The sequence below is a fragment of the Ctenopharyngodon idella genome, chromosome 20, assembly GCF_019924925.1.
Source record: "Ctenopharyngodon idella isolate HZGC_01 chromosome 20, HZGC01, whole genome shotgun sequence".
NCBI lineage: Eukaryota > Metazoa > Chordata > Actinopteri > Cypriniformes > Xenocyprididae > Ctenopharyngodon > Ctenopharyngodon idella.
In genome coordinates, this window is record NC_067239.1 from 5,256,283 (window position 1) to 5,268,425 (window position 12,143).

General features: G+C 40.8%; 1 protein-coding gene across 1 annotated transcript; it reads left to right on the forward strand.

Annotated features, from left to right (window-relative positions):
• Positions 1–4,565: 4,565 nt before the first annotated feature.
• On the forward strand, positions 4,566–12,069 carry myoc (myocilin). The gene is made up of 4 exons (XM_051875848.1): positions 4,566–6,643; positions 9,530–9,595; positions 9,776–9,874; positions 10,460–12,069. Exons 1-4 carry the CDS (start codon positions 6,175–6,177, stop codon positions 11,245–11,247), a joined length of 1,422 nt encoding a protein of 473 aa, XP_051731808.1. The 5' UTR covers positions 4,566–6,174; the 3' UTR covers positions 11,248–12,069.
• Positions 12,070–12,143: the final 74 nt, after the last annotated feature.

Sequence of the window (12,143 nt, forward strand, 5' to 3'; positions counted from 1 at the left end):
GAATGCAATGGTTTTGCGAGCGAACGCAAAGTTTCTTGGGGGAGCGCAATGGTTTTGTGAGTGAATGCAAAGTTTCTCAGGGGAATGCAATGGTTTTGCGAGCGAACGCAAAGTTTCAGGCTAACGCAATGGTTTTGCGAGCGAATGCAAAATTTCTCGGGGGAATGCAGTGGTTTTGCGAGCGAACGCAAAGTTTCTCAAGAGAACGCAATGGTTTTGCGAGTGAATGCAAAGTTTCTCAGGGGAACGCAATTGTTTTGCGAGCATACGCAAAGTTTCTCGGGGGAGCGCAATTGTTTTGTGAGCGAATGCAAAATTTCTCGGTGGAATGCAATGGTTTTGTGAGCAAATTCAAAAGTTCTTAGGCTAATGCAATGGTTTTGCGAGTGAATGCAAAATTTCTCAGGTGAACGCAATGGTTTTGCAAGCGAACGCAAAGTTTCTTGGAGGAACGCAATGGTTTTGCGAGCGAACGCAAAGTTTCTCGGGGGAACGCAATGGTTTTGCGAGTGAACGCAAAGTTTCTCAGGGGAATGCAATGGTTTTGCAAGCGAACGCAAAGTTTCTTGGGGGAACGCAATGGTTTTGTGAGTGAATGCAAAGTTTCTCAGGGGAATGCAATGGTTTTGCGAGCGAACGCAAAGTTTCAGGCTAACGCAATGGTTTTGCGAGCGAATGCAAAATTTCTCGGGGGAATGCAGTGGTTTTGCGAGCGAACGCAAAGTTTCTCAAGAGAACGCAATGGTTTTGCGAGCGAACGCAAAGTTTCTCAGGGGAACGCAATTGTTTTGCGAGCATACGCAAAGTTTCTCGGGGGAACGCAATTGTTTTGCGAGTGAATGCAAAGTTTCTCAGGGGAACGCAATTGTTTTGCGAGCATACGCAAAGTTTCTCGGGGGAACGCAATTGTTTTGTGAGCGAATGCAAAATTTCTCGGTGGAATGCAATGGTTTTGTGAGCAAATTCAAAAGTTCTTAGGCTAATGCAATGGTTTTGCGAGTGAATGCAAAATTTCTCAGGTGAACGCAATGGTTTTGCAAGCGAACGCAAAGTTTCTTGGAGGAACGCAATGGTTTTGCGAGCGAACGCAAAGTTTCTCGGGGGAACGCAATGGTTTTGCGAGTGAACGCAAAGTTTCTCAGGGGAATGCAATGGTTTTGCAAGCGAACGCAAAGTTTCTTGGGGGAACGCAATGGTTTTGTGAGTGAATGCAAAGTTTCTCAGGGGAATGCAATGGTTTTGCGAGCGAACGCAAAGTTTCAGGCTAACGCAATGGTTTTGCGAGCGAATGCAAAATTTCTCGGGGGAATGCAGTGGTTTTGCGAGCGAACGCAAAGTTTCTCAAGAGAACGCAATGGTTTTGCGAGCGAACGCAAAGTTTCTCAAGAGAACGCAATGGTTTTGCGAGTGAATGCAAAGTTTCTCAGGGGAACGCAATTGTTTTGCGAGCATACGCAAAGTTTCTCGGGGGAACGCAATTGTTTTGTGAGCGAATGCAAAATTTCTCGGTGGAATGCAATGGTTTTGTGACCCTACTGCTCTTGCAGTAGTATTGCTCTCCCCAAGAAACTCTGCATTCGATCACAATACATTTTTGTTCTCTCGCAAAACTTTTGCATTCCCTTCAGAAACTGTTCATTCGCAAGCGAAAAATAGTATTAAAATATAGTATTTCTCCTCCCATAGTCTCTTTAGGGGCTCCATAGAATGGCCCCTAACTTTCATGACTTGATGATGCTTCAAAAGATGCTGTGCATTTTATGGTTTTACTTGAGGACCTCTCCTGGCTCATGTGTGGCAATTAATATACATGAGGAGCAGCTCAGTGCATTTATATACATATATAGCGTAACTCTGGTGACCTGAACTATACTTACCAAGGTAAATCTCTCGTCTTCACTAATAGTTTTGTTTTGCATATATGGTTTATTATTAAGTCTTTTTATAGAACTAAGTACTGTATTTCCTTCTTTAATATTGAAAATCAACTCCCTGGTCAGCTCTTAAAGGTCTGATTCAAACACCAGCTGAGTTTTACTCCTTTAGATCTGTTTTCATTCCCCTTTAAGTATCATTACATTCCTCACACTGAATTACTTTGCTTTCAGTCTTTTATCCCTCTTTTCCTGCATTTTTATATCTCTGTCTGTTCTTCTCATCTCAGTCATGCACTCTGGTTCCCATGTGTTCATGGCAGATGGCTTCACTCCATCTGTAGTAACCAATTTTAGACAAAGAGTGTTCAGACGTACTGGTATATCAATGAGCTTCCAGTATCCAAGGCTCTGCATTCCTTTTATTTCCCATCAGTCCCCATCCCTGTATGGCTCACTTCCAGTGAAGTCGTAATGTATCAGAAAGGAAAAGTACAAATAATAACTAGACTTTTGTTTTTTTACACTTTACCAGGTAATGTGAGTACTGTTTGCAGGTGCAAAAGTAAGTAGGTTCTCAGTTTTTTTTTTTTTTTTTTTTTTTTAAAGCATGTAGTCATGTGGTTACTAGAAAATTCTGGGTGTTTTACTAACTTGCCAAAGTCTGTATGATATTCTGGTCTCTAGATATGGCTCATGTCCCTCCTTTTTTGCAAGTCATTTGTAAATCTGATCCAAGACGCATGACTTGAGGTGTCATAACGTTTTGTGCATTTATGCATGGAACTATTTAACTAGAGTTTTGTTGGAGGGCCATGCTGTTCTGTTTTGCGTTAGCAAATTCTCCAATCAGTCTTTAATCGCTGCCATGAAGAGCGTCTCTCATTAGTTGCGTAACTAAGGTTCTTCCGCTCTCTCCCCAGGCAAGATGTCTTAATTGTGTGTGTGTGTGTGTGTGTGTGTGTGTATCCCATTCAAAATAGTCTTAGATCCTTCACAAACATAAAGGAGACATTACAAAGTCATTTTTTGCATGAAAAACTTTGAGGGAAAAAGAACAACATCGTTAAGGGTAATAAAATGTCTGATCAGAGCAATGAGAAAAACCCTCAATTTACTGCCAAAACTTGCTAGATGACCTGATGAAAGGAGGAAAAAACATTTCAATGAAGAGTACAAGAAGAACACAAGGCCTTCATGTTGGGATATCTTGCCGAATGCCAGTCTTGACCAAGAAGAAAATAAAAGGTTGACTTGGATATGCTAAAATTCATTCATTCACCTGTGGAGTTCTGGAAGAATGTTTTATGGAGTGACGTGACCAAACTGGTGCAAATAAGGCAAAGCTTTTGAGCAGAAGAACACCTTCTCCACGGTCAAGTTGCTCAGTCAATAAATACTATTGAAGGGTTTGTTGCAGATTTACCGTTCTGAACTTGCTGCACTTGCTGTTCAATACTGAAAACAAAAGGTCACACATTATATGTTTAGTACTCTTTTGTGACAGATATCATAAATCAGTATCCTATGTCTGTATGGAGTTTGTAAATGACATGAATAGGATTGCAGATATTAACTGGATATACTGAGGGAATGTTTAAGAATTGCATTGACTAAAGGAATGTAAACTTCGATTCTATAACATCCTTCATTGTCAGTGTCTCAAGTTACTGCCACAGAATGAGTGTTTGACATAAAGGATTTAGTTGGATATAGTTTGCAGGCATAGTCTTGTAAATATACAGTGTTTCTGGTAAATGTCTCTTTTCTTCAATCTCCCATAAATCTGATGTGGTAATAGATGAAATGAAGCCTGCAAGGTGAAATTTGAGAGCTCTGATGGTGGTCCCGAAGAACGGCCAGAAGGTTACAACCAAAGGTGTTGAAAATAAAAGTAAGATGTAAAACTTCCAGCCCTAAAATGTATTTGGCCACATTTAAGATGTATTGATGTCATAACATTATATAACAAAATATTAAACCAAGTGACATTTATTTTTAAGACCTCAAGCACCCTTTTCAAGCAAAACATTTCACAAAAACACGTTTAACAAGATTATAAAACAATAGATATTCAAAATCAAGACAAAAAAGTATTTGGACACTTGAATGTCAAATATTACTGAAACATACAGTAGGGTGAATTCAGAGTGATTGGGACACATTTTGCCGTTGAGATGAATTGGAAAAAGTGTCCCTATAAACTTGAATTCACCCTATGTGATGAACTACTGTGGTTACTCTAAGACAGCTGTGCGAACTTGAAGAGAACTGACATCTACTAAAAACCAGCTTAGCACCTTTTTGATAAAAGTCATTGCAAATTGCTAAAAAAATTTAAAAAGAAATGATCTGGCAACTTGGTTTCATATTTTGTCATCCATACAGTGAAATTCATATCTTTTTTTAAATGTGATCTGTATAATACTTTTTGGGACCATTAGATAACATTACTCACATCAACACAGTTTTGTAAGAAGAAATAGTTGCATGTCAGTAACTTTGAAAGCCCTTTTAAACATATTTATTATGTAAATAATTAATGGAATTTTAAAATTGGTGATTGGTAACTTTTTCTTAATTGAGTAGAATAATTAAATCTAAATTTAGAGCCACTTTTGTGATGACATCCCTGTTTTAAAATGTAATTTAAGGACTATGTTGTACAGTTGACAATATTTTAGGCAATATTTTTATATATTTTCCCTAATATAATATTGGATGATGAATATTCGTCATGTACATGCTAAACTAGATATGCTTTGTATCATTGCATGTAAATGCAGATTGGCCATCTTACCTTTACTTTTTTTGTATAGAATGGATGACACATTTATACAAAACATCCATTCTTTAACGTTTCACCAGAAGAAAACAAGACTAATGGTCTCAGGATTAAGTAAGAATGTTTATAAACACTGTGAGAAACAAGGAATAATGTGAATATACCAGATATTTGTATTACTAAATTTCTTAGCCGGGTAAGAAATTGAGATTTCTCATGCACATTCGAACAAAACAAAACAAATGGCCACCATGAAGAAAGATTCCAGTCCTCAGCCATCTGGGCCACATTATAGATAAAAGAGTGTGAAAGTGTTTTGAGCCAAAGTTTACAAAGTATACTAACAAAAACAACAAGTGACAGACGTATTGAAAGAGTGAGGTGATGAACTGTGGAGGAGAGAGTGGTGGAAATGACAGCTGGATGTCATAAGTAAATGAGAAAAAAGGAAACTAAATAGCGAGGCATTGTGAAGGTTGGCGACAGAACGAGAAATGGGCAAGGAAGCACGATTCTGAAGATTGAAGCTGTTATTCGTGTTACGTTAAAGTGTTACAAATGCCATCAACAAGATCACTAACACCTCCAACATGCATTGACCTCTGCTACTGTTTGCGTCACATTCTGACCCCATTAGCTAAGCTCAACATGTAAACCAATACTGTGGACCTCTCCCATGGACTGGGTCCGGTTGGGGTAACTCTATCCAAATATACCCCCTCTTAACAGCCTGTCTTGGGTTCCCCACAGCGAGATCCCCTGGCTGTGAATCACCAGCAGCAAACCGATAGGACCACATACACCGCAACACCCGAATTAGAAAGCAGCAGAAAGGTATGCTCTCCCCAGTAGTTACCCTTGAAAATCACACACATCTAATGAGTTTGGTAGGCATATTACATATGTAATTATTACAGTACCCAGTAGGAAAATGCCTGAGCATAACCCTGTTCACAAAGCTAAACAAACAGTACACAAACCATTCCACACATGCTCCGATATGCCCTCCAAGAGGAGGTGGCAAAGAAAGAACTCTGGAAGGATCTTTTTGTTGGGGCAATCCCTCAAGCACACAGCATCCCTCCTTTTCTTCCGTCCCTCTTTGAGTCTCTCACTTCTTCCCTCCCTCCCTCCCTTTCCTCCCTGACTGTATAAATAAGTCCCAGTGTAATGTGCCCCGGACTCAGACAAACTGCCTCCAAACCTGAAGAGACAAACTGAGGGATCGCAGACATCAACCACCAATCAAAACCAGACACTCTGACCAGCCCTTCAAAGGCAACCTTTTGCACAACCGAGAGGAAAAGATTGAAAAGACTCAGGTGAGAGGTCATTAGTGGAACGCCAGAGAAGTGAGCAGCTCCGGTTACGCATGTGAGGTGAAAGGGAAAGAACAGATTAGTGCCGGAGCTAAAGAGGACAGGGCAGACAAGTGATCCGCAGAAAGAGTAGAGTCACCTCTGCGTAAACCTTCCTGAAAGAAGAGTAAAGAAGTTTCCAGGTATCCACCTCAACATGTGGTTTTTGGCTGTGTTGTGTGTTTCCTGCCTGCTCATGGGCACCCAGGCTCAGAGCAGTGCTAGTTTTCGTCGGGCGAATGCCGGCAATGGCCGTTGCCAGTACAGCTTCACGGTGGACAGCCCTACAGAGGCCAGTTGTCCATCACCAGGTTCAAGTCCTGAGATGGAGGCCCTGAAGTCCCGTCTGGGGCTGCTAGAGGCGCTGGTCGCCCGTCTCGTAGGAGGGGAAGCCGTGTCAGAGTCATCACATAGCTCTGGATCTCAGTCAGTCCTCCAGGACTCTTACAACCAGGTGATGGGGGAGAACGCTCAGCTCCAGAGAGAGAAGCAAAGACTGGACAGACAGGTTCAGGACCTGCAGCAGAGGATGGAAGAGCTCCGCCAGGAGGCTGAGAGGTTGAGGAGCAGACCCTGCGTGCCTCCTAGAGTGCCGCAAAATGACAACAGCTTCAGACCAGGATCAGGTGAGTAGTGTCAGCCAAGCACTTTTTGTAAAGAAAATTGTCAGGGGATCTTTTGTTGAGGTTCATCTCACGCAACCAAAATGATCTTTTGGCCCCCTTAGCCAAATGTTCACTACCTTAAAAAAAATTCTGCTCGGGATATACAACAGCTTTTCACTGGGCAGTACCCTCAAAGGGAGACCTTTGTACCTTATTTACTCGCAAAGGGTTTAGGTGCTAAAATGCATGCTTTAGGGATAAATATAGTACAAAAGTGTCCCTTTAAGGGTATTGTCCCAGTGACAAGCTCTTGTACCCCTAAAGGTGCAATTGTTGCACGTTTTTATGACTGTGTAAATTCATCATAAAAGTAGGTATTAGTGATCTTTCACACTTTGTTTTGTCAATATAATGATGGAAAATGCTCAAGCAAAATATGCACTAACTTGTAATCTTACTTTTGTGATTACTGAAATGTTTAAAATGCAACTGAGCCGTGACTTGTAAACAGGTGTGGTGTCTGGGAAAGCAGGGGGTGTGAGCATATGGCATGCTACTCTAGAGTCACTGGCACCTTGAAACAGATCTTTTGGTTTATGTGTGTATTTCCACATTATACCTGCCTGGAAGTGTGAGTCATACTTCGGACGGGATAGGTGTGCAGGTCATTGTGTTCATTTTAAAGCAGCATTGAACGGTATAGATAGATCAGAGTTGAACTAGGTGACATCCCCCTGTCATATATTATAAGAGCAGGTCAACATATGAGCGAAAGACTGAAAGAGTCATGAGGGTGTTGGGGGCAAGCTGCTGAAGCAGTAAAACAGCTAAAACTCTGCAGTAAAGTCTTACTGACAGCTCCCAGCAGACCCCTGACTGATGTTGCATGAGGAGGGGTGGAGGTCAGGGGTAACTGATCCCCGCTGGGGTTGTAAGTGCTGGATTAAATCTGATGTTGGTACTCTAAAAACATGTCTTGGTTAAGCTTTACTGACATATTCTGTTATTGAAATTTACTGAATAATTAATATATAACCACAGTTCTATAAAAAAAAAAAAAGAAGGTAATATCAAATAACTTACACCAAAAAAGTCCCAAATGAACTTTGTATTATAAAGGTTATACAGTATATTCTTCCCCGTCAGTTCCTCTTGTCCATATCCTGACATAATTGACATTAGTTCTGCTTCTCACAGCTACACCTTTGACTAGCACCACAGCTCCTCACATCACCATATGTCATGTGAAAAAAAACATGAAAGTTTAACAAGACAGAGGAGAGAAGCACTGTGGAGACCCTCTTTGCAAAAGGATGACAGATTCTGGCTCTTTGAGACTGAAAAGAAAACAGTTAATCCGTCTTGCACATCCTCACCCTCTTGGATTCAGTTTTGCTTTCCGGTTCATAATCTATTCGCACCCTAAATATCCTACTGTGCAAACATACACAAGCACAGAAAGGGGCTAAATAAACAGTAATTTACCAGTGGACACTTTAATTACACTGCTTAATGCAAGGCATGCACTTATTACTTATTTATATTGCTCTGGCTGATATGGAAGCCGTCTTGGACTAACAATTTTTATACTTTTTTATAAGTACTACTCATAGTGTAAAACATTTTAATGAGAAAAAATTACAGAGCAGTGAAGCTGCCTAACTGAACATGTAAACAGATCAGGATCGCTGTTCCGTTCAGCCATATGAATGTTGTCAGTGTCACCTCATTAAGTACGAACATACGACTGCGTGACTCTGGAGATTGAAATGTTTTGAAAATCTTTACTGAGATGTTTTAAATGAAAGGAATTCTCGTTTAGAATTATAATAAGAGTTGGCATCTGTTTCACAGCTTAGAGTTGCAAAACTCAAAAGCATTCAAACAGTACAAAAAAAACCCCTCCAAAGTCTTCAAGATGTTAAGGCTCTTGCAAATAAATTAGCCTGCAACATGCTACCAGCTGGTCTAGAAGGTTCTTGAAGTTCTGCTTGATCTCTCAGGGAACCATTAGGCACAATATACAGATAAGCACAAACACCTGCAAACAAACCTTGGCAATTGCATGCTTTTGTTGCCTTGTAGTGATGCATAGACCTGTGTCCGTGAGTATGTGTTGATTACAGGGATAAAGGATAGTAACTACAGACCTTCCCACTGCAGGTCTGAGCAAGCTATCATCATCATCAACAGCAGCCCTTTTTAACTCTCGTCACAGCAATCAATCAAAGTCAGCTTCAGATGTTCACGTCTCCAAGCTGGGCCATTATAAAAGCCTGTAAACATGTAAGCACATGATCAGATATTAATGATAATGTGGCACCATAGTTTGTCATAGGGCCTAACGGAGGTAATTTAGCCAGTAAAATGGCATAAAATGGAAGAAGTGAGGATAATGTGTGTGGGAGTTGTTCAGGTCCTTTCTGCATCATTAGTAGGACCAAACAAAACTACATTAAAAAATTCTTCTTCGCTTTTGTTTGAGATTGTTAACCAGGAAGTATGTGGACCCTGCTGGAGTGCATGTCTGAGTTTCGGATGTGTAATGGGAGGTCTGGAGTCTGGCAGGCTCCGGGACAGCTGGGAATCTACTCAAGGCTGTTTATTTCCTTCTGTTAGATTCCTGACTGTCAGTAGAGCTGCCAGTCCCCCAAAACCATGCATCCCAACAAACATACCTCTCTCAGGCAACTTAGGATCAATACCAAGCCTATAAGTCTGTCCAACTTGACTCATTTAGTCTTCCGTCATGGTACTCTGGGATACCAGTGGATCTCACTTTAGAGCTGATTATAACCTTTTGATTGGACTATCTACACATTTGTGGTCTAGAGATACCAGATAATAAGGGACAGCAAACATCCCCAGACCATAACAGCATATTGACATTGTGTCTTTGCCTTTTAGGTTCTGCACTTTCCCACCTGGTATCCACCCCTGGGAATACACAAAGAGACACAAGCAGTTTAAGAGGTAGGGGGTATAACAAGGGTATAGCAGCTCAAGCAAAGAACAAACTGCACTGACATAAATGATCAAGTTCTTTGATATTCTTGTTACTTACTGCTATGCCACAGGCTTGACAAATGTAGACCTCAACACCTTCACAAGCATGTCTCAATTTGAGTATTTCTGTTTTTTTTGCTCTCCTAGATCCTGCATGGCAATTCTCAAATCCAGGATATCAAGAGCTGACAGCTGTGGTCACTGAGGTGTCTGCCCCAAATCTGGAAGGTCCAACGGACATCTCAGGTGAGAGTCACACCCTAACCCTAGGGTGTCTTTATCAAATAAAGACACTATCTAGATGTCCTCTGACATTAGCTGGACTGTCATGTTGATATATATATATATATGCCCCATGCCCCTACATCTGTTCATCTCAGGTGCCTGAAAAAATGATACTGTGCACATAGCTGTCATTCCTGCTGACAGCACTAACACAAATACTGCTATTTTTACCGATTCATTTAAGTCTAAAATAATCTAGCTTATAAAAGGAGTGTGTATGTTTAGTAAGGCGCCAAAATGGTAATGTGAATCACTTGATGCGACCATGTTGCTAAACAAAGACATCAAGGTTCGGGTTTTTCCCAAGAAGTCCTTTGAATTCTGCCAAGCATCCCTTCCCCCAGTTCCTCTCTCTTACAGGGTATTTTAGGAAAGGGTAAGTATGCTTCTAATCTTTTACACTAGTAGGAATGGTAGGACAAGGTGTCCTCTCTTCCACCTTTAGCCATATTTAGCAGATTTCGTTTTATTGGCGTCTCCTTTCAACCTGTCATTGCGGCAGTCCAGTGTTCCCAACAAGTGTCCAATCTCTTGATTTTTTTTCAGGCTGTGGTGACCTGGTGTGGGTAGAAGATCCTGAAGTGCACCGTAAGGCTGACAGTATTGCAGGTAAATATGGTGTCTGGATGCAAGACCCAGAAGCTAAGGAACCTTATGGTCCAGAGATGGTATGGCGCATCGATGCCGTGGGGTCTGACATCCGTCAACTATTCGGGTATGAAAACATGGACCAGCTGTCTCGTGGGTTTCCTACCAAAGTCCTCCTCTTGCCAGAATCCGTGGAGAGCACAGGAGCCACCATGTACAAAGGCTCCTTGTACTACCAACGGAGGCTCAGCCGCACACTTATACGATATGATCTACTCTCCGAGAGCATTGCTGCCCGCCGTGATCTTCCCCATGCTGGCTTCCATGGTCAATTCCCCTACTCCTGGGGTGGTTACACAGACATTGACCTTTCAGTAGATGAGAATGGTCTATGGGCCATATACAGCACCAACAAAGCCAAGGGCGCTATTGTGATCTCCCAGCTGGACCCTCACAACTTGGAGGTGAAGGGCACCTGGGAGACTAAAATCCGCAAGACTTCCGTAGCTAATGCTTTTATGATCTGTGGCAAGCTGTACACGGTTGCTAGTTACACCTCACCAAACACCACCGTAAATTACATGTATGACACTGCAACCAGCCAGGGTAAAACAATCTCAGTGCCGTTCAAAAACCGCTATCGCTACAACAGCATGGTAGACTACAACCCAGGACAGAGAAAGCTATATGCTTGGGATAACTATTACATTGTGTCTTATAAAGTGAGACTAGGCAAGCAGGAGTAAAGTGAAGCCATCAACGTAAATTTCCATATCACCCCAGCTTATAGACGCATTTTGCAATATTTTAATATTTTAACATCCAGTGGGACACCTATTGTTGGATTTACTGACAATGATAGACAATCTAGAGTGAAAAGGCAACTGGACAAGATTCAACCATAATTATGCTGGTCACATTAATAATAGCACCAATAGTACGTATATATAATGAAAACAGAAAATAACATTTTCCTGATAATATAATTTTATATAAGCTGTTTTTTTTTTCCAAGAAAACAGCTAAAGAAATTAATTATACCAGTGACTACACTGCACATCTTCACATTAAGTGGACTTATCTTAAAAAGATGTTCCTTTGACCAACAAGTTCCCAAATGGATAAAGTATCTAATCATGTATCATGATAAAAAATGTATCATTAATAAATTGAGGCCACATTTAAGTCCTCATTTTTGATTTTGTCCACTTAACATGTTAATAGAGAAATTATTTTTCTACCTTTGTAAGTAATGTCTTGTCTTTTTGTGTTTACGGCACTGAATAAATTCAAGGAAGGGGGGAAATATAATGGCATACAATTAATTACAGTAAGCCTGCCTCTCAACACAGATTGTAGAGGTATGCAACTTAAACCGTAACAAAACCTTTGCTTGTGTACATGCTCTAATCCTTATGCAATCATACTATCCTAACTCTGTATATGATGAATATTTTCCCTTCTCTTTTGAATTTGCCTCAAGACTCGTGTGCTGCTTGAGATGTTAAGATTGAGATCTTGTGGCTATAGAAGTGTATTAACTTATGAGAATAAAGATTTCAAAAGTTGATCTGTGTGCCTGTCTTTTAAATTTTAGTGGTGTTGGCTTATATTGCATGAATTAAGGTATGTTAAAGAATTC

Excerpts from the sequence above, each read along its gene's own strand:
- myoc (XM_051875848.1), top strand. The coding sequence starts at position 6,175 with ATGTGGTTTTTGGCTGTGTTGTGTGTTTCCTGCCTGCTCATGGGCACC. Across the intron at positions 6,644-9,529 it reads CAGCTTCAGACCAGGATCAG|GTTCTGCACTTTCCCACCTG; the intron begins GTGAGTAGTGTC and ends TTTGCCTTTTAG. Across the intron at positions 9,596-9,775 it reads AGACACAAGCAGTTTAAGAG|ATCCTGCATGGCAATTCTCA; the intron begins GTAGGGGGTATA and ends TTGCTCTCCTAG.